We start from the raw sequence: 27,781 nt of genomic DNA on the forward strand, positions 1-27,781 counted from the left end.
GGGTGGGTTCTGTGTGTGGGTGCGTGTCCGTGCCGCGGGGTGCCCGCTGCGGAGGGGGTGCCCGCTGCGGAGGGGTGCCCGCTGCGGAGGGGTGCCCGCTGCGGAGGGGTGCCCGCTGCGGAGGGGTGCCCGCTGCGGAGGGGGTGCCGCGCCCCCGCGCTGGCGGGGCTGCAGGGCGGGGGGCGCCGGAGGTGAGCGCCCTGCCCGCCTGCGTGTGTGCGTGTGTGCGAGCGCGGGGCGGGCGGGGGGGCAGGGGCGGGCCAGCGGCGGCGGCGCTGCTGGCCGCGGTCCAGCCCGGCGCACTAATACAGCCTGGCGGCTCCCGCCTGACTGACGCCGGCCGGGGCTGCTGCTGCCGCTGCCGCTGCGCCCTGGCCCCGCCGCCGCCGCGCAGCTGCAGCCCCGCTCCCGCCCGCGGCGCGCCGAGACCCCAGCCCGCGCCCGGTGGCAGGTAAGAGCCGGGGCTCCCGGCCGCGTCCCGGGAAGGGCGAGGCGGGGGGGTACGGGATACGACGGCGGCGGGGACCGTGGGGACGGGGACAGTCCCGTCGCCCCAAACTTCCCGCCGGCGCTGCTCCGCATCCTTCGCCGTGCCGTGCCGTGCCGTGCCGTGCCGTGCCGTGTCCCGGGGCAGCGGCGGGCCGCAGCATCCCCCCGTGCGCCCGGCGGGGCAGCCGCGGCGGCGCCCTGGGCCGGTGTCCCCGCGGCCGGCGGCCCCGCTGCGCCGGGGCGGTGTGCGGGGGGGCTGGGGCTGGGGCTGGGGCAGCAGCGAGATGAGACAAGCCGACGCCAGGACTGCAAGCGAAAGGAGGAGCGGGGGGGAAAAAACAATTTTATGGATGGCGAAACGCTGACAAGTCTTCCCGCTGTTAGGATTTCTTTCCTCGTTCGAGTAGGAGAGAAAAAAAAAAAAGAAAACACCGCAAAAAAATACAAAAACAAACCCAAACCCCCACATGACACGTTTGGAAATGCTTTTCCTTTCAGAGGTTATTTTCTGTTCAAGAAATCCCGCTCCTGGACACGCTCCCAAGCCAAACGGAGCAGAATTGCTGGGATTTAGGTTTGTATTCCAGCTACAAACGGGGGCTCTCCTTTTTTTGGCTCCGAAGTTAAAACGTTAGATGTTAGCAAGCAGCCAACATTTCCAAAACCAATAGCCCTCGATATGGCAAATTATGAATTATTGTAATTTTATCTCCACGCCTGGGCAGCTCTAAGTGGAGGGAATTCAAAGTTCGGCTCATTTGTAACAATTTGGATATTGTGCTGTAACTTTGTGTTTTCCTGCTTTGATTTTACGGGTAAATTTATTTGATTTATTTCATTCAAAGGCAGGTTTGCTTTAAAAGAGGCATTGGTGGGAGTAAAAATAAATGACACATGCATGTGGACGCACGCGCGTGCTGTTAATTACTTGCGTTTTATAAATTGGTTGAAAAATTTTTTGAGCCCAGAATGGTCAACTTTTAAGTGAGTGAGCTCTCCCTTGGCTGAAGTGGGAAATGATGTGCACGGCTCGGGAACGTATTGAAGTTTGCCGTGGTTTGGGAAGGACACTGCAGATGTCACAAGTTTCAGGACTTGTATCTCCCGTGTGTGGAAATGTACATCTTTATACCCGCATGTATTTGTGCGGTGGGAGTAACCTTCTCGTCTTCAGGAGTATAAGCTGAAGAAAGCACTGCAAAATTCTTCCCCTCAGCAATGGTAGGACAAATGTCATCACTCAAACAAACCTCATCTGTTTTAATCCAGCCAGACAACTCCCTTCTTTCAGATTTGATAAGTACCAGTGTCTGGCTGGTTCATGTTTGCTTCCTGTTAGATTTTAAAGCAGAGGCTGGGGATGTTTGTGGTTGGATTGTTTTTTCTTTTGGTTTTTTTTTCTTTTTTTTTTTATTTTAATATGGAGTTAATTTGACATAGTAGCTAAAATAAACATGCCCAAAAATACATTTGAAGTGAGTTGTATCAAGAAGGATATCTTGTGTTGTATTTACTGAGTTTGGCATTACTTCCCATTCTTGTCTGTCCTTTGTGATGGTATTAAAAACATTTTCTTCTTCACTTCGTTAACTCGCACGTAAGCTGATAAACAGTAATTCTGCAAAAATGACTGGAATAATGGTCAAGTGTATTTAATCATGAATCCTTATGATAATCAGGATTTGTAAATAGATACGAGTTGGACATAGAAGCTTTTATTTACGCACAGCAACTGAAACAAATGCACGCAGAGCTGTCAACCGCACAACTTTGTGAAGAAGTTGAGTATTAATATTTTATTAACACACTTGCCTGAGGCTGAGGCATGCACACACGTGCCAAATATCTGCAGAAGGTGGGGACCTGTGTAGAGGAACTCAGTAGCACCTCAGGTTTGGAAGCTGCTTTCACAGAAAATGGTAGCAGTGCCCCATATTGTCTCCGGTGGGTACAAGACGAGGCCTAACTCACTAAAACAGGAGTGTGGAAGTGTTGGTATAATGTATCATATAACATCTGGACAGTTAATCCTCCTTTCTCTCCTTTTATTCTTTTACAGACTTTCTGCATTTCGCATTTGAATCCTTAGCTATCTGCTGTTATCAACGCGGGAGATAGTGTGTCATGTAATCCTCTTCCCTGAATGCTAAAGTGCTGTAATTTTGATGGCCAGGCTAATCTGTCTCTATAAAGTTTTATTTTTCCATTGTTAAATTCGAAGGACAATGACTGCTAATTACGAGTGACCTCTAACCAAAACACTAGCTAGAGTTTATCACCAGTGCTGATACTGGCTAACAGTAATTCCAGCATCAGCAGTACTAGCACCCCATTTCAAAGAAATTTAACAGAATAAGGGGAGCCAGAAGGGAAAAAATACTTACGCTCTGGGTAATTTGTCTGCTCCAAAAATATAGGGAAAGTGTACGGAGGTTCCATTTGCTGTGCAATATACCCCTTACAAATACAAATTACAGGGATGGGGGAAGAAAGAAAAAAAAAATCATAAATTTTTGAACTGAACAGCACAGCAAAAACATACATAGGAAAGGTTGTTCTGGTAGATCTCCTGGTTTCCTGCTGCAGGCAGGTATAAAGAATCATTAGTGCTATTGTACGTCAACAACAAAAAGGGTTATAACAATGACAATTTGAGAGAATCATTGCTGTCCTATTCCTATCTTAGAGATTATTTGTTGTAAGGAAGCATTAGACTCTGAATACAATATAATAAAATTAATTTTTAAAAATATCCCAAATTATTTCCCATCTTATACTTTGTCTGTAATGTTTGAATGGTTAATACTGTGGGAATTTTACAGATGAAGAGGTGAATTAAAAGAGTCTAGGGCCCTGTGTTTTTATTATAGCAACTGAAAACCTCGCTGTGCTTTTGCAGATGAGTGTATCTAATAGACTGCGGGATCAGAGCCCAGGCTGAGATCCTGACTAATACATGTATGCATGTATTAAATCGAAGCAGGTGAAACATTATCTGCTCAAGTTTTGCACAGATACCTGTGATTTTTAGACAGATTGGTCTTCAGGACCACTTGCTGGTTTCTGCAAGAGCTGTTGCAACATCTTAGATGTAAGGTTGAGCAGTTTGCTTTGAGCTTCAGCCCCTCTGGACAAGGGCACAGCAAGGACACGATGGAGGTGGACGTGGAGTGGAGTCGATTTCCCAGTTTATGCTGTCACCCCTACATAAAAACACAGAGCAGAAGACAAAAATCTGGTAATTGATCTCTGTTTTTCTGAGACAGCATTAAGATCAACGTGGATTTCTGACTGGGAGGAGAAATGCCTTATCTTTCCCACATCCTTCTCTCTAGAACTTGTTTCCTTCCTACTCTTTTTCTTTGTCAGTAGCATCACCATCCTCCCCTCTGCCAGACTTAGCATCATCTTTGCCTCTTCTGTTTCCTCACAGGTCTTGGTACTCCAAGATATCTCCTGACACTTTTTCTTCATGTTACTTCTTACATTCCTCCTTCCTTTTTGTTTGCAGCTGCCAAAGCATTATTCCACATTGTGGCAACCTTCCAGCTTGATACTGCAACCTTCCGTTTCCCAACAAGCTCTTTTCTCCCACCTACGTTCTGTTCCCAGTCAGCATGACCCCTGCCAAAATCCTGCGTCTTTTGCTTTTCTTTCTGAAACGTCTCCATGCAGACTCCAGTTCTGGAGTCTCTCTATACACCTGGTCTTTGTTTAGGCTTTGAAAACATTCCCCACTTCCAGAGTTCCCCAGAACTATTGGCCTCAGACTCGCCATCCACTGAAAGAGAGAAATGAGGAGGAAAGAAAATTAACAGACCCTTGGGTCATTACAGTTTGTTCTGCTTCAGGCTTTCTTTTACCCTCATTACCTGGCTACAATAGGAGCCAGATTGGCCATTTCTTGATAACAGTTATTTTGTGTTTGTTCGGTCTGGTGGTGTACTCGGTCGTGCAGCCATGCTGTGAAGAGCAGCAGGCAGGGAGCTGGCGGTGATGGTACCCGTTCCAGAAAGTGGTGTCTGCTAATAGCAAAGCTCTGGTAATGAAAAATCCTTTATAGCACAAATAACCCTGCTGCTGAGGTCAATACATTTCAACAATACTTATTCTTTTTTGGGGTGTGCTTTCTTGCCATGCCCTTCCTTAACAAAAAGTCCTTTTATTTTTTTTTTTTTTTTTTTGGTCTTTTAAACATTCCTGTGCAGTGTTCCTTATCAGGAGAGATCACAGTGATTAATAAAGCTGTCCTTGTCTGGGTACCTGTATGACAGATGCAGAAATCAAGGCACCTGAGGGAAAACCATTTACCCAGAGACCTGTGGCAGGGTGCAATCCCACATGTTCCCCAACAGGCACGGAACTGACCGGAGGCACAAACAGTTCATGTGGCTTTTCAAGATTCCCTTATGGTTGCTTGCTGGCCTGGTCTATTCAAACCTACTTGTCTCTGTCAAATTACACCGGCCCGGCTGCCAACGTGCAGTTTCTTACCCTGCAGCACATATGAGGTAGCTAATTTATCTCTCATCAACAGATCTTGAATTACTTCACGCAGGGCATGAGGCCTCCAGAGGGACATCTGGAGTAGAGAAAAAACTGACATTCATTCCTGTGCAAGGCAGCAGCCCACGGCTCCCACCTGCCCTGCCACATGCCCTGCAGGACTGGTGCTGGGACTGAGGCTTCTTGGTGGTGACCTGCTTGGGACTCTTGGGCTGGAGGGGCTGCGTGGGGCAGAGCTGAATGCTAGGAGGAGAGAGGAAAGGGAGAAACAGCCCTGGAGACATGGGGCATTCTCAGAGTCCTGGGGTGGGATTGCAGGAGAGGGAGATGTTTCTTTTAAAGTCTCAGGACCCTATTTCTGCCTTTTGCTCAGTGTTTTCTGAAGCTAGTTGTTAGCATGGCATGTCATCTTACATGCTAAAGGGAATCCAGCCCTCTTTTTATACTCACAGGCTCAAATGTAGGCATATGAAGCCTGTTTAATTTCATAAGTAAGTGATTTGGTTTATAGAGAAGCCAAGCACCCACATCTTCAGCTGAAGTCACTGGGGATGGCCAGATGTCTCCTCCTTTCCCCCCACAGGAGGGAACTATATACACAAGTTCTTGCTCCTTTTGTTCTTAGTCCTGTTGTTGTGAAATAACTTTTAATGAGAGTCCAAGCATATCCAGATATTTTTCATGGAAAATGCCTCAGTGCTATTGCTTGGAAGCATTGGCCTCTTGTCCAAGGCAATCCCTGCCACTGAATCAGATCTTTACATGGATAAAACACACTTAATAATAGTGCTTACCTGTCCTCCAGTCTGATTTTTTGCAGTTCTCTGAGATGTAGACCCTGTGGATGCTCCACCCATCCTCCCCCCTTCAGGGTTTCACAAGCCACTGAGGGCTCAATTAGCACAGATTACTGCGGATGTTCATGCAGGAGAACCTATATGTCAATCTTATTGCATTAGCAATTTCCCACAGTGATGCACAATGAAAGCCTTTTAGGAAAAACAGATTTGAATGTGATATGGTTTGAACACAATGAAATGCTAATGTGATTCCATGGAAAGCTGCTAACATGATGTATATGGAAAGCCTTTTGTGTGTGAAATGTATCCCCCCTGTATGCGCTTGGCCAGACGTTCTCACCTGGGAGGAAGAAGAGGTGGCCAGCAGTAGTGCTGCTCCCTCTCCAGGCCTGCTGTCAGTCAGAGAGGAAGCACTTACAGAATTTCTTCCTTTTGAGTATTTCATTGATGATCTATACGATCCGTATTTCACTTGCTGAACTGGGTGATGCTACATCTTCTGCAAAAGGTGTCTGTAACTGCAACCAAGTGAATAACCCCTTCAGGCAGAGCTCCCAGATGTCTCACGCTCTCTCTGTCAGGGACCTTGGGTGTCAGGCAGGGAGCCTCTGTGCCAGGCTACCGCTAGCAGCATGGCTGGAGATGCCCTGGCAACATGGGATGTTTAGAGGCAACAAATTCCCCAGATAACTCCTGGTGTCACAGGTTATCTCTGACCTTGTGGCATCAGATACCCAGCACAACTAGGCAGCAGATCTCAAAGGTGTGAGATGTAGTCCTTGCAGGGGGAGAACCAGGCACCTGTTTCTGTTGTGAGGATCAGATCTGGCAGAACTGCTAGTGGGAGCCAGCCTGCCTGTCAGTTCTGTGTATTCCCCCAGGGAATGAAGGTATTCTGCACTGTGCTGAACCTCACCCAGCTGGTCCTCAGGTCTCCTCTTGGGTAGATGGGATGCACTACTGCACAACACAAGAAGAACATTTGCTTTATCCTTTTCCCCCTGTGTGCACTGGCAATGTGCAACCAGAGCTCCAGAAGTGCATTCCTTTCCTACAACTTAAAACGCTAAACTTTCAGGATAGGTTCCCATCAGACTTGAGCACCACATCCTTGGTGAAGTAACTGTTCTTTAGTTGTATCCTTATTCACAACATTCTTAATGTCTACCTCTAAGCAAATCCTGTTCCGAAGATGGGTATTTGGGAACGGCTCCAAGAATGCCAGTGAATGATAAATGAGGATTACAGGATCTGATTAGTGTAGATACAAACTTTGGGTCAGCAACGAAGCTGAAATTCTTTTCTAGTCCCCTTCTTCCTTTGTGAAGTGTTTGTTCTGGAGGCACTTGGCTGCATGCTTTGTATTAGAGACGAGTCAGCGTTTATTTTAAAAGCAGGAATTCTATTTTTTGCGTATTTCCAACCATTCCATTTTTAGAAACACCGATGGCTTTGCTACAGTTTCTCTGGGAATGGTGGGTATGTGAGGAATGCAGGACTGACTGTCTATAAAATGGGGATAACCAGAGCCATGAGAAGACATTTTGGCTCCCCAGGGCAGGTTGATGCACCTCCCCATCATGTCGCACTGCCTCCTGCTATCTCCCACAAATATTTCCTCAGAGCTCCCCCATAGCATGTGTGCTCCTTAGCCTCTGGCTCTGCGGGAGGAAGGCAGCAGAGAGAGGGGGTTTTCCTCAAAGCTCCCAGTCTGAGCCTGAGAGAGGCAGCCACAGGAAGGGATACGGCAGGGACTGGGTCTTCCTTCTGCCCACAGGGAGCAGGGCGTGGGGCAGAGAAGAGGATGTGTCCCTGTGGGACTGCATCTCGAAACTTCGGTGTGGCCCAGCTGGGGAACGCAGTGCGGTCCACTCTGTGTAAACATCACAGTCACTGGTTTCCTTTAAAAATTAATATGGAGGAAGGAAGTGCAGTGAAAGAGAGATCATGGTGATAAATTGGTCTGGTTTCATATTTTTGCACAGACTTTGGTCATGGTAATTTTGTGGGGTGCCTTCAAATATTGTGAGAGATTTTCAAAGGTAAAAATCGACGAGTGTCCAGCCTTCTGGTCTGGATTTACCCTGAGCAGCAGGATGGAGGTAGCCCAGAGGCCAAAGCCAGTGCAGCCATGTTAGCCTGGTGGCACACCTGAAGAGAGGGGCTCTTTTGCTTGGTCACAGTAGGGGACGTAGGGTCAGAAGGGCTCATCACAAAGGGTTTTCCTGTCCTTTCTTCCTCCGTAAGGCCAGCACAGTTCTTCCTGAAGCAAGAAAGCTGTGTAATCTGAACTCACAGACCTCCAGCAGCAGTAACTATCTCAACATGTGGCTGTGCAATCCATACATTCTCCCTTTTTCTTCAAGTGGATGTGAAGGACAGATTGCCCCTATCCTGCTTGCAACAGCCTTTTGCACATTGCCGTACTGTTACCACCTCCATGCCCTTCTATTCTCCCCACCTTAAGTCACACTAACGAAGCTTTGTTGAAGCATCTGTGGATGTGCTCACCCAGAGCTGTCCCACCACAGCAATTGGTACATCCCTTCCCAGTCAAGCATCGTGGGCATACCAAAAGCAAGCTGGGTACTTAATTTGTTTTTGTGATGGAATTTACACTTCTTAAACACATCTGCAAGTGTTTGGCCTATGGAAATTTATGTGGCTGTGTTAAGGTGTGCAACTTATATATTTGAATCTTCTTTGTATCTTCTTTATATCAAATGAGAATGTGTTATTCCTGTCAAGAGAAGCTGAACAATGGTGAGTAGATGAGGTAGTATTTGAATGATTCCACAAGCTCAGAGAAATTATTTGGATGTCATAGATTTTTAGCCACTGGCATCACATTTTATCCTTATTTTATCCAGGATGCAGCGAGTTCAGTCCACAGTGTGGATGTGTGGCTAGAGAGGCATGAAGTGCTGTGAGATTTCATCTTTGATATTGATGGCTTCACATAAAGTTCAATGTAGAAGGGCTTTCAGAACAAACTTGAAAAGAAAAACCCAAGAAAATGAGTGTCAGAAGTTTGCATTATTCATTTAAGCTTATAGGAATAAACAATGAGATGTTGCCAGGGCTGTGTGAAACATGGATAAATTTGAGTCTCAAGCCCTTTACCTCCTATCATTGCAGCAGTTTTCAACTGGAGCAGTCCGGGGTCAAACCAGGAAGAAATTTAGTTTCTTAATTAAAAAAAAAAAAACAACACAACACCAACCTTCTTTACATTGCATTTAATTAAAACCCTGGGTGTCAGGTTCTGTGGTTGTGGAAGAACTCGGTAACATTGTAATGAATAATTCATTCACTGTATTTTGTTGGGTTCGAAAGACAGTGGTTTCAGATAGGTTTGTAACAGCACCCTTGTCTGGCAGGTCCCAAGCACAACAAGGAGCCCCAGGGGATCCCAGATGATGTCATGGGTGCCACAAGGGGAACATGAGTCTTTTCAGGTGGTTTACATGCATCAGGAGTAACATATGGCCACCGTTGCCCAGCCGTGAGCTGGTTACTGGAGCGGCAGCAGTGATAGCTGTGCAGCTGAGGTGTGCATGCACTTCTAGGCTGCTCTTCCACAGTGAGCATGTGTGAAACGTCTCCTGCCCACCTCTGATCTGCTGTGCCTGCAAAACCTTGGTGCCTTGCTCCTTTGATGCCCGTGTATTTGTAAACACACTTTTGTTTGTTTATTTTAAAACCCTTTTTCCTGCTAAAGGTGTAGAAGATCCCCATAGCAAGTGGCAGTGATGATGGGACCTGGGAGGTTCTTTGCCAGCCCTGGGTGCACGCTGGCTGCTGCCAGCTGGGCATGTTTGAAACCAAATCAAGACTTGATTACACTGAGAAAATTTACATTCTTCTCTCTTTCACAGTAGGCAGAAGTAACCACATCAGTCTAGGTAAAAATAACTAACCAAGTGCATGCTCATAGCATTCCTCTTTACGTTGTTTGACCAAAATAATTTTCTTCCTTCCAATCCTGTTGTGATTTAGTCACCAAGCAACAGACTTCCAGCTATAATTGTTTCACTACTCCATTTTCCAGCCGCGTGCATCTCCAAGAACTGCACAGCTTATGTCTAGACGACCCTCTGAGAAGTCTCCCTCTGTGGCTCTGCTTGGCTGTGGCAGTGGCACCGGGGATGTTGGTATCGGTCCTTTTGGAGGCTGGTGGCCACACCTGAGGCAGGTGCTCCGAGTGGAGGCAGCATCTTGGAGCTTTATTCTGAGACCAGATGCATATGTACATCCCTGCACGCCTGTGCTTACCCACATGTGCACAGATACACTTTTGAGGGAGGCTGTGCTTTTACATGGTTGTGTTTTAATCTGTTTTCATGAGCATCCATGCAGTTTTCCTTTTTGACTTCTGCTTAAAGCTTAGAGTGAAATGTAGCAAGGGCTGGTACAACCAGAGGTGCCTAGCACTGTTCTTGGCCTTGAGGCCAACTGGGATGGAGAGGCTTACTTCCATGCAATGGCAGTCTCACCCTCCCAAACAGGGTGGCTGTATGCAGACTTCTCATTAGGAGTGACCCTGGGTCCCTGCTAACTCTTGAACTACGCTCAGGAGTTTTTTGGGAGAGTGCTACTGGCACAAACCAAAGCCATTCCAGATACTGTGGTAATAATTTATGCTATAGATGATCAAGTTCCCATGCCCAGAAATGTTCCCCAGCACTAGTGTAGCCAAGCTAAGGTAGGCACCCTTTGTTTAAGAGCATGTGGCTAGTGAACTGGGCTGAAGCATTTCCAGTCCCATCTTCTCCTGCAGACCACAGGAATGAAAGGGTGGTTCCATGCTCACGTGCCATATGTCTTCTGCATCTTCCCTACAGCAGGCTTCAGACCTTAGGCTAAATTGGGCGATGGAATAAAGATTCAGAGCATGGAAGATTGACCGTGTTTGATGTTGACCAGTCACTTACCTGACAGATAGCCAAAGTCTTCCTTGTCGTCCCAGAGGAGGGAATGGTATTAGGGATGTACCCCGAATGATGCCTGACTCATACTCATGACAGCACATCACACTGTCACTGAGGAAGACAGAGGTGACCAGACCAGAACTTCCATCATGGTACAGCCCAGGGCTTGATACGTGTGGTGGGAATATGGATCAAAACTGTAACACTTTCCTCCCCACCCTGCCACTCTAAAGTGATGAGCGTCGAGAAAGATGATGGATCTTCAGCACAGAAAATACATCAAACATCGTTTTGAAACGTTTCAATGTTGGAAGTTTCCAGTTGGGTAGGCAAGTTGCATGTTACAAAAGGCATACAGCTTAAGCAACTGCTGTCCTCAAAGACTGTTAAAATTAAATAGTGAATTGTCATCTCTGTCATTACAGCCCTGGAGCAGAGGGCTGCCTAGGTATTTCATAATGGAGTATCTAAGCCTAGCAACACAAGGCTTGGTCTGCTGAATAGTATGCAGTATTGTGTAATTTAATAACATTAAACTAGGATGTTCTGATAATAATACTATTTGAAAACTGTTTAGTTTATTTAATGCCATTTATATTTGGTATGTCAGTTGAATTTGGGGAAAAAAAGATTGTAGAAGAAACTGGGGGGAGCGTGGTAGGAAGTTGTGCAATGTACTTATCTGAGACTACATCACATGGTCTGCAAAGCACTGCTCTTGCTTTTATACACATAGTCTTGGCGACTCTCCCACTAGCAACAATAGTGCTCAGACTCATACTGATGTCACTGTTGAGTTATTTAATTTGACTGAACGAGATTAATGTGTTTATTTAAAACCTTGGTCAAAATGGAAAAGAAAATCTTGGGACAATACTTTTACGTGAACATGTATGTTTTCATATCTGATGATTGTAAAGTTGCATTAACTTATCAGGAGCAGTTGTTTACACACGCTAATGCCCAGGAGACCCCCTCAGATAAGAAGCGTGAGCCATTTTCCCTCTCAGCCTGGAGCAGAGACTTTTACACCACTACTGGTCCTGTAAGCTTTCATCCCAGGCTCTCCTTGCTTCCTCTTGCTGCTTTCAGGGCTGATCCACAGAGATGCTGGCATTGTTTCATTTTCTCGTGTGAGGATGGGTTTTGGTGCTCCAATCCATGACAGCGGTGCCGTGGTGGATCCTCCACAGGTTCTCACCAGAGCAGCGAGGGACAGACACCTCTACTGCACGGGATTCCTAGATGGGGCTGGCGCTGGGCTCTGTAGGCTGAGCCTGCTCCCACAAAGGCTGAAGACTGCCTGTCTAAATTTTATCCCCATTATGTTTTACAAGCAGCTCGAGGGTTTTTTCCTGTGATAAATCCTTCTGAACTTATGTCATTCTCACATGTACCCTCTAAGCATTTGGAATAGACTGCAGTTTTGACTAAGAGGCATTAGTAATTATCCAGTTAAATGCCCCAGGTTATTGGATTTTTAATAATACAGAGTGGGGTAAAAAAAATGGAATCTGAAGTTTCTTTTTGTGTGGTGGGACAAGTTTGGGTGGTTCTGTGGAATCGATCATTGATTGCTGAAAATGTCACGAGTGAGGGAATTTCTGCCTGTTCTGTCAAGAGCCTCCCTCGACAGCTGAGGACAACTGGACATGCACATAGATTGATAATGTAGAAATTGCATAAGCCAGAGTTCGATGCTGTGTTGGGTGCCTGAAGCAAGGTATGCCTGCTCTTCCTTCCGAGTTTTGTAGTCCCTCTGCTCATATTTTCTTGCCCCTGTTCACTGGTGCTTGGAATATGAATCTCTTGGGGGAATAGCAGATGCTGCTGGGGCTTGTGACATGCCAAAGAGTTGCTTTTGGGCTGTGGGGCCAAGTGCTTCCATCTCCCTAGCTCTGTGGAAGGCTTTCGGGAATTTGAGCCCCTGCCCTCATCATTGTTGCTCTCATGGAGGAAGAGAAAAAGCTCCTTATGTTTACATGTATCTGCATTTCTCAGGGTGCTGGGCATCTTAAAGGGTAACACAGTGGTGCAGCAGAATGGGCAAGAGAACAAAACAGAAGGGCTAGGAGGAAAACAGCTCTAGGCATTAATTGATCCTCAGCAAACACTGCGTGTTGTCTAAGGGACTCTGATACCCTGGGCCACGTGTGTTTACCCTGCAGCATGCTCCAGAGGTGTGTGGTGCTGAGGGTATCAGACTATGCCAAGGAACAAGTCTTTGGGATTGGCATCCTGTCTCAGTATGTTGGACCTGTGCCTGCACTCAGTGTCCCCAGGTGCCCTTTGAACTCTTACAAAAGCTGTGTCTTTTAGCAAACTGCAGAATAGTATGGTTTGTAAGCTCTGCTGCTCCCAACAACAGGCAGCATCTCTCTGTCTCCTCAGTGGCTGCATATGAGCAGTGCTGACAGCTATGCCCAGGCCTTTACTGGTGGGGTCAAGAAGGACCCAAGTCCTCCCTCAAGGGTGGAGTAGGGCAGTCATGGGGCTGCTTCTCTGGAGGCATCCATTTGGAAGCTGCCCTTGCCCCCTGCTTTAAGTGCCCTCTGTGTAGTTCAGACCTTAGGACTTGGTATGCACAGGGGGGGGTCCATGAAGTATATTTAAAGCAGTAAATAGCTTGACATACAAGGATTTTTTTTTCAGAGTTCCAGTCAGTGGAAGTATGTATTTTCAGCTAAAATTAGACTGGCTCCAGCTGCATGAAAAAAAATAAAAATAAATAAAATAAAGAAAAAATAAAGAAAACCCCTCAAGAACTAAGCTCTTTCTGTTGCACATTGTCAGATGTAGCAACTCCTAGCAGAATTAACTCAGGATCCATCCAGCACAAACCGTGTCCAAAAGTCTGTGGTTTTCATCCAAAAAACTGTGAATTGTCGGAGAGAGCAAAACAGACTGGCTAGGCAAACAAGGTTTTTCTCTTGCATGTGAGAAAATGTAAATAAGCTTAGAGCAGAGTGATAGATCTTTCAAAGGCACTAAATGAAATCTGGGAGGAGCTGAATTTTAAATAAATTTTGCAGTTAATATTGTACAACTCTTGACAGTAGAATGGGATTGGAAGGGCAAAGAGAGTTGAAATCAGAAAAAAATATTCTGCTCATTACTTCCATAAAATTTGATATTGCAGATATAATTTTTTAGAAGATGCTTGAGCTGTACCAACAGCTACCAGCATAAAAAAAAAAAAAAGGTACATTTTCTTATGTAGTAAATATAACCCCAACCCTGCAACAATTTGCCTAGTGCATTAAACTCAAAACACAAATTGAAGTGTCTGGACACTTAATGCTTTCCGAGTAAAATGAGTGTGGAGGGTAGTGGGGAGGAGAGGCTGGAACCCAAAATAAACAGCAAAAAACAAACAGAAAACCATTGAAAATTAAATACACATTTTGAATAATTTCTCTTTCAAAAGATTTTATTGAGGGAACAATGAAAGTAGTGTGTGAAGCCTAACTATGTATTGTGTTGTTATTCCAGGCTTCATCAACAGTTTCTTGATGTTTGGAAAGTTCTGAGACCCACCCACCCTGCTGGCCTACTTGTAACCAGTGCCTAAGACTACAAGAGCGTATGTGTGGAAGAACCTATCCTTGAAGGAAGCATCCATCTCAATATTGTGGCAACTCGGTGCAAGCCTTGCAAGGCAGGAGAGCAATTCGTGCTTCCGTTGACACTTGTGTGTAATCTCTGCTTCTTATGCACTCCAGCACCCCTATCAGTTCCTTGTTCTCCTTCACCAGCCCTGCAGTGAAAAGGCTGCTGGGCTGGAAACAAGGAGATGAAGAGGAAAAGTGGGCAGAAAAAGCTGTTGATTCCTTGGTGAAGAAGTTAAAGAAGAAAAAAGGTGCCATGGAAGAACTGGAAAGGGCTCTGAGCTGCCCAGGTCAGCCGAGTAAATGTGTCACGATCCCACGCTCCTTGGATGGGCGATTGCAGGTGTCGCACCGCAAGGGGCTTCCCCACGTCATATACTGCAGAGTGTGGCGCTGGCCTGATTTACAGTCTCACCATGAGTTGAAACCACTGGAATGTTGTGAGTTCCCATTTGGTTCAAAACAGAAAGAAGTATGCATTAACCCCTACCATTACCGGCGGGTGGAAACCCCAGGTAATTATATAATCTACAATTGATTCGCATCTCTCTGTTATTAGCTCTCGCACTGTCAGGTCTAGTCTTGGTGAATCCTACCAAGTTGTGCTCTGAAATGTTGAAAAGACAGGCTGCATTTGACGGAAGGACTCCGGGGTCTTTCCCTGCCCAGTGGCATCACAGCTCCAGCGGCAAGAAGTGAGAAGGGAGTGAGGAGCACTTCACCCCATGGGGTCTGCGCAGGGTCTGGGTCCCATCGGACCCCCGAGGGTGCCCGGATCCTGTCCAGGGTGCTGAAAGCGACCTTCCCTTCCGGGGACCTGGGTGCTGGCTGCCCTCCGAACCACCCCTCCCCACGCCCCACAAAGTGCTGCACATTTGCTTGAAGACTAGGCACCATCCTTGACTTACCACCCTGGCTAGATTTATGTCTCATTGTCTGAAAACCAGCAATTGACTCGTTAATCCACAGGGAAAAAAGCTCTCTTTTCAAAGATTAGAGTTGCAGCAAGATGGCTTATTTTGCTGTGGATATGAAACCAGGTCAGCTGATTCTTTCTAAAATGCCTGGTGGCCTGCCTTCAGTGGGATTTACTTACCTAAATAGATAGGTTATGTGATATAAAACCCCCAAGTTCCCATAAAACTTTGATTTTTCCCACTGATGATCCTCTTTAGGCTGGACCTCGTCAGCACTGAAAACTTACGACCTCATTGAAGGGTCATTTAATTGGGCTTCGTGTCAATGAAACAGCTGTTAAAAAAATTATAGTGTTCAGTATTGACTTCTATAGAGATCTTAGAAAGCAGGGCTGGCAGAGATCTTGAACAGTCATCCTGTTCTCCTCTGCCCCTACTCCCAAATCAAAACAAATTGCCAGGTACACTCCTGACAGATCTTTTTCTAATGAGCTCTAAAAATCCCATGTGATAGAGGCTCCACAACCTCCCCAGGCAAGTGAATCTATTGCTTTGCTATCCTTACAGTTCAAAATGATTTCTAATGTCTAACCTAGCTCTCCCTTGCTGCCAAAAATCACAGTAATTTAATTTACTAATGGATATGGTTGGTAAGTGTATACTTATTATTCTGTGATTACTCTTTGTCTGGCATGAACTTTACTCTGAGGTGACATTAGGATCAGATAAGTGAACTGTGGGATGTTTCTTTTCACACAGATGAAATAAGGGAAAGACGTTTGTTAACATTTGTTAAACAACAGGGGCTGCTTTCCTGATAGTCCTTCCACTGCAGTGAAGCGGTCATTTTGAAGTTGTATTTGAACTGCTGTAAACATTGTCACAACTAAAATTTTACAGCTGCGGTGAGTGGTGTTTGTTGTCAGCAGTTTTCAGTGGAAAGAGCTGATCTCCTGCCTTGCTAAAATAAACTCTTCAAGAAACCAAGAAAAGATGCTCATAAAATATCCCATTTTGTGTATCTTTCTCTTTGAAGGCTGCAGTCTTTAGTGTCTTCTCGTTTCTTCTCATGTAACTCCAGTGTATTTAATGGAGTCTCCTCCGCGCTGTCGCTGACAGCACTGCGCAGTGCTGTTTTCAGCCCCAGTCCTCGGATCTGTTCAGTGCCAGCTGACAAATGCTAGCACTGGGATAATCCAGCAGCTGCTAAACGGCTGCCAAAGCCTGTCGTTCTGACCCTGAAACTCAGAAGGTTTCAGCTGTGAACATGCCTCTGTCGCTTGTCTGTACAGCAGAGCGGCTGCGTCTCCACTGGTCAGTGAGGCAGGGCCAGGGTGCAGGTCTGAGTACGGTGGAATTGGCAGCGTGCTGCCAGGCACAGCTGTGACCCGTGCAGGCTGACATGGGCTAGCAGTCCTCAGGGTGCAGGGGTTAGCCTCCAGGAGGGACTTTTGGGCACTTTGGATGTGACCACCGTGTTTTGTAGGTGAAAGAGGGCGCAGCTGCCAGGATGCAAGCTGTGCCGTGCCAGTTCTCCACAGGACCTGTGAGTTGTTCTTGGGCTGTTGTGCTCACTGCTCTTTTTACCGGCACAGCTTAGAAGCTGAAGCTCACAAGTGAGTCACCTCCCTGGTAAAGATGAGGTGCAGCAAGGAGTATGACCTACTCAGGTGTGCTGTGGCAGCAGCAGGAGAGGTAAGTTACACCCCTGCGAGTGCCAGTAATGCAGCCCCAGGCCAGAGGCAGTTAGAAAGCTGCAAGGAGGTGGTGGTGAGGCAAGAGAAGAAAAGAGCACCAGGAGAAAGTGGTAGCAGTGAGATCACCACAGAAAAGGCTGGGAGCAATTGATCTAGGTGCCAATCTGTTTAAACAGTTCTCTCTTAACTACAGGAAACCTTCTCCATCTTGGCTGTTGGTGATCTTAGGCTTTTGTGAGATTCTCTGAGTCTCAACCTCTGGAGCTAAAGAGTCCACCCATGAAATTAGTCAGCAATACATTTTTTTATAACCCACAAGCCAGTATTCTTTTCATACAAGTGTCCATCCTTTTGGGGCTCACTTCCCATCACTGCAGTCTCTTGCTAAGTCAACTTACTCTGTGACCAGATCCTTAACTTTTATTCAGAGTGAATGAGTTGTGTCAAAGGTGGGAGGGCCTCACCCCTTTTTTAATGGCCTAGCAGATCCCTATACCTCTGTTACTAGAGAGCAGCTTTAAACTCTGGTCTGAGATTCAAGAGGTTTCATTGCTTCTGCTGTGTCCTCAGGCTGCCCAACCACATCCTAGTCTATGCTGACCAATACTTCACAGATTATGTGTAGCTTTTCTTGCTGCTACCAGTGTCCTCAGCAGATCTCTTCTCAGGTCTGCTGAGCAGCAGGTGCCATTTAGAAAAAAAGCAGCAAGTATTTCCTCTGTTTGTGCAACATCCCACTGCAGAAGAGGAGCTAGACCACCTAGCTTAAAGGAGATAGGTATGGGGGTTAAACTCTGCTTCTCCCTTCACTGTTTTGCCTTGAAGAGCTGGTCAGAAGTCTGGTTTGTTGTCAGGAAAAGCTGCTTTTCAGAAAAATATAGAAGCTGCCTAAACATGTGCCCTATTTTATGAGAACACTTGTGTAGATATAGCAAATTCTAGCATGCACCATTGCTGTAGACAGCAGGAGCCTGTATGAACTTTTGACTTAGACTAGCTTATCGCTGTTGTTAAGCCCAAGTGGAACTAAGATGTGGTAGCCTCCCAGCTGGAAGACCACCTGATGATCTCACTGTTGGCCATGTATTTGGTGTTTATGAATGGTCATGAGCATAGGGAACAAATGGATCTCACTGGAGGGTAGCTCTTCAAAGGTAGTAAACTTTGCAAAGGTGGGCTGATGTGTGACAAATCACTATGTGGGTGTTGTACCTAGAATTAAACTGTGGAGGCAGATAGGTTTCTTGCTAGCACCTGGCTAGCACAGGCTAGTCACAGGCTCTGGGCACAACCAGGTTTCCAGCAAGAGCTGTTGCAGCCAAAGGGAACAGGAGAAAACCTAGTGCATGAGAAGCAGTGGCAGGACTCAGGACATGACTGTATTTGTCTTCAGTTGTACAAAGATCGTCAACACTTGGGCATACATAGAAGGAAGGATCCACCCCTGGCTCTCGGTGGAGAATAACAGGTAGAATAAAAGGACCTCACTGAGTGGAGCAATGCAGGTAAATTAGGAGGACAGACAGGTCCCAATGCAATCAGTCACTCAGTTTTGTGCCTCTGGTCACACTTCCTTCGGAGTGGTTGAGCCCTGGAGAGTGACATCTGTAACCAAAAGAACAAGGAGAACAAGGCCCTCTGGGGAGTTTTGAGCCACAAACAAGACAATCTCTGAATTTTTCACCACCACAGAGGCTTTAGCCCTCTAGGCAGCCACAGTCATGTGATTGAATGAGGTGGCAAAAACTGTACAGCAGAGCAGAAATTAAGAGTACCCTGGTCAGAGCTGGGAAGGAGTTCAAGGCTTGAAAATTCCTTTTGCTGACTCACTCAGGGCGAGTCAAAGGCTTTTTCTGGCAAATGCTGTTCACACATCCAGATTCTTGGCCTTCATTTAGAGAAGGAGTTGTGTTCAGTTCTCACAAGGCTGAAGAAAGTCACTTCTTTAGTGGCAGTACCTGCAGCGAGGTGCCAGCCTCCCAGCACTGCACGGCATAGCTGTAGCACTGCTGTCCTTGGCTCAGCACCTCTGCTGGGTGCGAAAGGATCACCGGTTCCCTACTTTCTAAGGCTGCGGGTCAGAGCTGGCTGAGCAGCGGCAGACCTGGCAAGCATCATACCAGTTTCTTGGAGCAGCAGAGGAAAACTCCAGAAGCAACAGCAGCTCACAGCCTGGAATTGCTCACGGGAGCATGGGATGGGAGGGAGCCACCTCACCAAAACCACATCTGCAGTGGTGGTGCTGATCTTGTCCTGGTATAGAGCTGATTAACATATATAGAGAGAGCAGTAAAGGTCTGTTTCTCTCCTGTGGCTATGAAGAGATCCGGGGGAGGGGGGGGATGTGGGACTGGGCAAGGCATCTCAGATGTGAATACCTGTATTGCCTGTATGAGTCCTACCTGGACAGTCTAGAAAATCCAAAAAGCTAAGGAAGTGGTAAAGATGCAGAACTACTTTTCTCTCCCAAAGGACTTGAGAGGCTGGCTTCATCCCACAGGTAGGAGCATATCAAAGGCAGAAAGAAAGAAAGCAGCTTCTAGAGCAGCATTCTTGTGCCAGCCACAAGCTAATTAGAAATGCATTTGGCCAGAGAAGGGTCTACGTATAGTCTCTTAACAGGTATCCCAGTGCCTGTGTTTCCAGGCAGGTAGGAAGATAACTTCTGCAGTGACCCCCCTGTCATCAGTCCAATCTTTTGTAGGTTTTTAGGGCTTAGTTCTCTAGTTCATGGTGACCAGCAAATTCCCAGATGGTATATGCCAGTGGGTGAGCGGGAGTGTGGTTTAAGCCTGCTCCAGCTGCCAGCATAGTGCTACATCAAGCAAGAAGCTGTAAAGCTGCTGTTGGTACCAGGTACTGGTCCTCCTCCTCCTGCTTAAACTGCCCCAGCTCTCTGAGCCATCAACGTGCGCTGAGGGTGCGCTCCAAGGAGGGTGTTCCTACAGCCTCTACTCATGCATGTGCTTTGCGTTATCTGTACATTATTTGCTTTATAGCAATTATTCCACTCTTATCATTATGCTGGATAAATGAGAGTTCACCGTAATTAGAAGGTGTTAGCTAACCTACCTAAAAAGAATTGACCTTACCTAGACAGAGCTTTTGGGCCCAAACAATATGCTAAAACACGTTTAAACTATGCATTCCTGTCAGCATTTATAACCAAGAGCACAAATTGCTATTTGTTTCCGTAAGCTAGTAAGGATAGACTGAAAGATGACATGCTGCTGGGTTTTAGGCCAGAGAAACTCTGGACACTAAGTCGATCAATACAAGCCTGCTGAATTGTTCCTAGTGTTGGGACAATCCATCTTTGTCACAATAACTCAAATTGCTTCCTTATCTTCTCTGGTGGCTTTTAGATCTGCACGACAGTAAATGGGGATTCATTCTCCCTACCTGTGTTTAAGGCCTTAACCAAGATCATTAGGCACTATGTGAGCTAATAACTGATCAGGAAATCTTGGGGTACATGGATTGCCCACTGTAGGCTCTGTTCTCTCCCCAGGGACTACGGGGTACCCAGTTAAAGACTGAAGTTGAACTCCCAAATGCAGAACTATCCAGCAAGCCTCTCTGTGTTCTAGCCTAGGGCTGCATCTTCATAAGTAACTCACTAATCGGGTTTCCTAAAGTGTTTTGACTCCAGTTCTGCTCTCCCTCCTGATACGTCAAATTCCAAAATAATTTGGGTCAACTTTAGGTTTGTTTCTCAATGCAGGAATGCTGTTAACAGCACTGACAGTATGAGATGCAAGTGAAGAGAGGTCGTGAAGACAGGAGACATCTTCTATTAGACCAATTTTTACATGGATGAGTTTGGATTTCAGTTTTCTAACCCGCATTTTTCATGTCTTAACTACCAACCATTGACATTTGCCTCCTCATGCTAGATCTTTTCTAACTATATTGCAAGGGCTAAATTAATATTACTGCAATATGTGAATTGCCATTTACATTTCCTTTTAAAGATCCCACTGTCTGGCTGGCAGCATTTTCAGGTACCTGAAAACCTTTTAAATCCGGTGTCTGGCTTCAGGTCTGTGCTTCCTTTTGTCCATCAGTAAAACACTGGTAGTAAAATATGCAGTGTATTGCAGAGCACTATTAATTTTTAATAAACTTGGCTGTGGTTTTGGCAAATCCTGGTGACAGTATGTAGCAAACTCCTGATGTTCAGTCTTTCAGGAAGGAAGGAAAAGGTACTTTTGAGAGGGAGAAATGTGCCACTTGCATTTCTGTGAGGGCCATGTGCGCATGCCGTACCTGTGGATTTTATGGTACCTTGCTCAAGTCAGGAATGAGTCCATCTTTTGCATATGGAATTGCTGCAACTGGCTGTAAATCTGGAGAGAAAAGGCTCAAGAATCAGCTCTTGCTTCTTGTTTATGGACGTTTGTTGCCCTTCCATGACTTATATATAGACAGCAATACTTGGGGAGAATGGAATATACCTCTTTTTAACTTATAAAGAGATACACTTTCAAGAGTGCAGTTTTAACCATTTTTTTCTGTTCTTGTTTTTATTTTCAGTCCTACCTCCTGTACTCGTTCCAAGACACAGTGAATTTAACCCTCACCTCAGCCTCCTTGCCAAGTTTCGAAACACTTCTCTGCACAGTGAGCCGCTGATGCCGCACAATGCCACCTATCCTGATTCTTTCCAGCATCCTCCATGCACCCCTTTCCCATCATCACCCAGCCACATGTTCTCCCAGTCACCTAACAGCATCAGCTACCCCAATTCACCAGGAAGTTCTTCTGGACCAGGAAGTCCCTATCAGCTCACGGGTAAGAATGAACTTTCAGATATCCTGACTGAGGCAGTCAAGGTTCTTTCCAGGGCTTGGGGCCAGGTGCCAATTTTGTGTGCTCCCCACAGGCTGTAGCTACAGATTGAGCTGTTGGACAGAATTGATTTGGAACGTGATTTCTTGCAACTGTCTCATAGTATTGTCTCCCAGTTCTTCTGATGGATGCTCAAGGGACTAAAAGTTGTAGTCATCCCACTCCTAGAAGTGCCTTGAAGTGCCACTCCTAAAGGAATCATGATTACTGGATGAAAATCCAAGGGGAAAGTTAAGGAGAGGAGCAGGTGTGCCAGGCCACCTTCTACCTGAAGCTGCCCATCCAAGGTTCTGATACAAGCCACAGAAAAGAGCACCTGCAACACCTAAGTTAGGCACCTCTAATAGCAATGGTCAGAGTAGGGACATTTAGAAACTCCATCAAGAGAGACAGGATAAAATGGAGAAATTGGTACACAGAAGTATTTTTTTAGTGAATGGTGATCCTACTGATTATATAAACTTCAGGAAATTAAGGTGTTTAACAATCTGGCCTGGTTGAAGCCACCAGGCAAATTTATATGTCTTTGGAACATGTTTTATCAGATCCGCATCAGGGTTATGTCACTTAGATTGTTTGCATTGTGAACTCCTTACAAAGTACTGCTTTAATTACCTGACAATTTAACTAATGCTTTTGCTCTTAAATATACCAAAAAGATGTCAAGCAACACAGCTGAGAGCTAGCTTTAATATCAAAACATGGTTCAAGTTCACTTCTGCACTTTATTGTAACTCTTAAATAGTTTCAATGATCTCAGCTTTTTTGCAAAGATGAATTCAGGTTGGAATTTTGTAGCTTTTATGTTTTAATGTCTCGACTACGAAGCATTTAAATTCATGTCCTTAACGATATGTCTATTTTGATTTTAAGTGCAAGAAAGATGTTTATTTACTCAAGGTATTTGTAGTATTTGAACCTCCTTTTAAGCTGGTCAGTTTCAACACAGTGTAATGTTTTTGTTCCCTCTCCATTCATTGAATGGCCCTTCATTCATTTCTTCTCTAGATCTATACTTCAGATTAAATCGTATTTAGCAACATAGAAACATTTCAGCAAGTAGTAGGACTTGTTTGTCTTCCCCCATCTTTTTCTTTCACCTCTGTGTAACCAAGCTAGATTCAGTGGAGCTGGTCCTGACAGGTAAATCAGGCCCATTCCAACTATGTAATGATTCTGACTCGTGCATTTAACTGAACTTGGGACCTCGCAAAGCTACTTAAAATTGGAAGTGGCTCAACCTGAGCTTCGGTATATCGCAGCACATGGCATGCTGATAAACATAATTTGCCTGTGTAATAATCAGGGATGGAAGACTATCTAAAGCAAAGTGGAGTTACATCAAGAACCTTGAGTGGGATTGGTGTGACCAAATATAGATGTCAACAATGCAAATTTCTACATCTCTGTCTGTAATCAGTGGAGGAAAACAGACACTCCTAGAACAAGATTCATTGCATCTTAAGTTATATGTCTAAAGTAGCTGAGACGCACTGTGTCCACAGGTGCCTATTTTTCTTTAGTGAGTATAAGGAGAGTTTATGGTGACTAGCTTAGGTGTACACATCGAAAATACCTGGATAACCACATTATACTCCTTTCTGTGAGTTGTATTCTCTCCCACTCTTTCTCAGTTTTGTTTTACTGTTCTAGCTAATTGCATTTTCTGTGGGAGAGTTGTGTCATGCATATGTTAGAAATATCATACAGTGTATGAAATTCCTAAATCCTGAACAATGCTTAAGCAGAATAACATTTTTGTGCAGTACTTACTTGGAAGAATCAATGGTTGTCTTATGAGACAGTCCACATTTACCCACTGTGGATGAGGTTGCTCTGTTTTGAGGGCCAGCCAACAGACCCCAAACACAAGTGGGAATTTCAGCCTGGAACCAAGTTAAACCATGGTCTTCTTAAAGAGACCCTTAGTCCCGCAAGCTTGTATATGGCTGTCGTTTACACGTAAGCCCACTGAGTTTCTGTTCAAATGAATAAAACTACATGCTTTTAGTGCTTATGCAGTGAATGTTGACATTTTCCAATATGAAAATAAATCCCCTTTTGCTTTGGCTTTCTAAAGCCTCCTGTCTTTCTTGAGAATCTCCACTATTTTCTAGCTTACTGTGCCATAAATGAAACAAACAGGAGCTGGGCAGGTTGTGAATTGATACTTTTTCTCCTTATTTTTTCTTCACATCCATTGCCCTTTGATGGGAGACTGAACAAACCAGAAGAGGGCCAGCCTTCCCTTGTTAGGACAGAGGTAAAAGGGACAAATCTGGAGGGAGTGTTGCCAAGTCTGACTTTACAGTCTAAAGGCTCCCCATAGGCTTTTTTTCAACAGCCTGTGAAGAAAAAGAACTTTCTCCCAGAGGATCAGTTAAAATTAGCTTCTACTCTTAAATCATCCTCTTCAAGTTTTAAATTTGTGAGAGAAGTCTGGTGCTGAATGATCAAACTGTGCTACTTTCTTAGGGTTACAATGGGTGTTAACAGGGAGCCTGACTAGGCACTGGTCTGGGTCTGAGGCACTGTTGTGACTGTCCCTCCCTCTTTCAAGTGCAGCATGTCCAACATGACAGCCCTTCCTTACCATCCTCCCTGGCCATGTAATGCTCTTAATCTGGAGACTGAAGGAAGGGCAGGTTCAGATTTGTGCTTGCTTTCTAGCCCTTCCTAACTAAACAAAGCTGAAGGAGATTAAGTTTGCACCAGGAAAACCAGAAGAGTTTACCAATGTATTGACTTAGGTGTATTTTCTGCCTTTTCTTTCTTTCCTTTCTCATAGTGGAAACTCCACCCCCGCCTTACCATGCAAGAGAACCTCCAGGAACCCACAATGGGCGATCAATGGATGCAATAGCTGAAAGTCAATTAGTGCTGTCTTTGCCCAATGGAGGTAAATCTGCCGATGGAGAAGCTGAAAGTAAATAACTATTTGTACTATTCTTCAAAGAAAAACTGTTAAGCAAAAAAAAATTTATTTGAACATGGGGGTTCAGTGATCTTTAAAGTTAGGTTTCAGACATTTTTGCAGTAAGGCTGTGTACTAGACCCATCCATTAGCTAGCAGAATAGGTTGATTTAAGAATTCAGTGAGTTACGTGCAAAGTTACAGAGTTTAGACCTTATTTGCATCCATGGACTATTACAGTTAGAAAGCTGTTACTGAAGGCAAACACTATTATCTATGTTGTAAAGACAAAGATATCAAATCAGGGATGGTAAGGCTATACAACACACAAGAGCACTACCAATATCAGAACTGATTTCTTTTATCACCATCTGTTCTGGGTTTCAAGTACTTTAAAGCCTTGTGTTTGGGTCCTTTCTTACTGCCACCTTTGTATTAATGCTACATTACTGGCTGGGTAGGGAAGAAAAGTTCATATTCTAGTGCAGTGCAAAGACATTTTTACAGAAGGCCAGACTCTTTTCTTCTCATATAAGAATGCTTCAGTGGGAGAGGGCCTGGGTGGTCAGGGTAGAAGGGTATGGATCCTCCTTAGTCCTCTCAAAGCCACTTCCTCACCAGCATGGTCTCTGCTACCTCCAGACTAATGCTGGCAGATGATGCCTCCACCATTCAAAGCCCATGGCTGCAGAGGTGAAATGGAGTTCCTCTACTGAGTTTTCCTTTGGCTTCGTGCTTAGCAAAGGAAAAATCACTGTTGGTCTTTTAGTCCGGCATATTGTAGTCCTAAACATACGTTCTTTATGGCATGAGGACTGAACACTGTGCACACACATACACATTAAAAAAATAATGCCAGCCTTCTGAAATGGTGAGGAACATGTATCTATCACAGAACTGGAGCAGAAGGAAGATGAGGGTGATAGTGCTAATTGCAGATGGGTACACAAAATGGCCAGATAGTAAGTAGCTATCAGACACCAGTACTTTTAAATAAATTGTCAAAATAATTTGATCTCTTTAGCATAGTTTACCATCCCTGATCACTGCCCCAGTGAATATTCATTGGAAGTTCACAGAGGTGCTCTGGGGGCAGGGGGGCTCACATGCCTGTGGTGGGCAGGCAGGATAAGGTTTCCCTTTAATTCCTGTGGACGAATGAGGCTCAGAGATTCTGTTACATTTTTGAGGCTGTCTCTGAGTTAGAAAACCTGGGCAGGGGTAGATCCAAAAGAAATGACCCTGCTGACATTTCTGCTTGTGGTCTCACGTGGAAGTGGAAAGCCCCAAAGCATGCAAAAAACTGGGGGGAGTGATTGATTACTTCAGAGTTTGGTATTAGGCTGAAGGCTTGGCTCAGTTTTGACTTGCTTTGAGCTCATCTGTCATCCCTAGCTCCTGCTGGTGTGCAGAGCAGATGTATCCCTTACTATTTTCAGTGTAGAGATTGAGCCCCGGATCAGCAAGGAATGTCAGCATGTGCTTAATTTAATGCAGTGGAGTTATCACTTTTAAGAGCAAGTGGGACTCCTCATAGGCTTAGAGTTAAGCTGGTGTACCAGCCCTTTGCATGTTTGGGTCTTCAGTCATAAAATTAAGAAGAAACAGAAGTTGCCTTTGAGATAAAGCGTGACATAAGTGACTGTTTAGATGAAGAGCTGGGGGGGTGGGGGGGTGGGAGAGGGAGGGAGGGAGAAAAGAAAACAGAGAATGATTGTTTAAAAAATATTAGTGAGACCTGAGCAGCTGATTAATTTTATTTCCTACAGACTTTCGGCCTGTTTGCTATGAGGAACCCCAACACTGGTGCTCAGTTGCCTACTATGAACTCAACAACCGGGTAGGGGAGACTTTCCAGGCTTCCTCTCGAAGTATCCTTATAGATGGATTTACAGATCCCTCAAATAACAAAAACAGGTTCTGCCTGGGACTGCTCTCAAATGTAAACCGCAACTCTACTATAGAAAACACCAGGAGACACATAGGAAAAGGTAAGAGGAACCCTCTTCTCCTCAGGAGTATTCAGAGCTTGAAAGAACCATGCATTGCATTAACAAACCTCGCTGATTTGTCAGGTATGCTTGTCTTAAAACCAGAGCTCTGAGATTACTTCTGAAATAGAAGAAAAGCAGCCAATTCTTTTCTGACTGAATAACAATCACCAGAGTAGCTCCTTACAAAAGCTATTTACTTGGCCAGCGAAGAGAAAAATGTTGTTTATAGTTGTGTGTTCTAATTTAGCAGTATGTATTTTCATTTTATTTATTAGAGCTTCTGGCAACTGGGAATATTGCCATTGAAATGCCACTAAAAGGATAATTGCTGGTGCCTCAGGGCTGGTTCTCCTCCCACCAAATAACAAAGGGAGATGGATGAAACACTTAGTAGTTGAGTTACTTAGCTGAAGAACTCTACCAGAGCTGCCTTTGTAGCTTTCCCCCCCTTACCAGTCTGATTCCCTCCTGGTCAGCTTCTTGCCAGTAAAACTAAATCTTGGATTCTCCCTCCAGCAGTACTCGCTTGTACACCCCACCTGGACATACGTGGCTGCACACACTCCGTCCCAGCTCTCCGGGGCTGTGTAGGGCCTGATATTCTCCCAGAACTTACTGTTGTTTGTGGCGGTGAGTCAGGAGTCCTGTACCGGCCACTTCCCTGTGCAGGTGAAGCTTTGCCTGTTCTGGTATATCCAGTCTAGACTCATTATCTTGCCAACCCAGCCTCTCACCAGTAGCTGCCTGGGAATGGATTTCCCACAGGGCTAATTAACTCTAATTGTTTCACTCCTATTATCTTGTCAACCTCACCTCATTTCCCAGGCCTAGAGCAGTATTTTAATTGGCTCTTGATAGTCTAGTGTTGAAGGACGGAGTATGAGGAAGCTCTGAGACAAGTGTGACATAGTTTTTGCAAACAGTAAACCTGAAGGCTAGTGCAGCAGATGCTGTACTTAGCTCTTGCACTTTTCTTCAGAAGGGAAAGCACTTGTGTTGCAGATGCACTGTGTGAAGCCAGTGTGATACTACAAGTGTCTGTCAAAGTAGTTTGTTGTGAGGGGTGGAAATGAG

General features: G+C 45.3%; 1 protein-coding gene across 2 annotated transcripts in view; it reads left to right on the top strand.

Moving 5' to 3' along the window:
• Positions 1-241: 241 nt before the first annotated feature.
• Positions 242-27,781, top strand: part of SMAD9 (SMAD family member 9) — a 43,303-nt gene continuing 15,763 nt past the window's right edge. Inside the window, exons 1-5 of one of the 2 annotated variants that reach the window (XM_055802087.1) lie at positions 242-451; positions 14,219-14,849; positions 21,485-21,742; positions 24,588-24,698; positions 26,483-26,704. In XM_055802087.1, the coding sequence (XP_055658062.1) occupies positions 14,438-14,849; positions 21,485-21,742; positions 24,588-24,698; positions 26,483-26,704 (1,003 nt within the window). In that variant the 5' untranslated portion in view covers positions 242-451; positions 14,219-14,437. Of the gene's footprint in view, positions 452-14,218; positions 14,850-21,484; positions 21,743-24,587; positions 24,726-26,482; positions 26,705-27,781 lie in introns of both variants that reach the window. The other variant, XM_055802086.1, reaches the window with a different exon arrangement.

The sequence above is a fragment of the Falco peregrinus genome, chromosome 4 (genome assembly GCF_023634155.1).
Source record: "Falco peregrinus isolate bFalPer1 chromosome 4, bFalPer1.pri, whole genome shotgun sequence".
Taxonomy (NCBI): domain Eukaryota; kingdom Metazoa; phylum Chordata; class Aves; order Falconiformes; family Falconidae; genus Falco; species Falco peregrinus.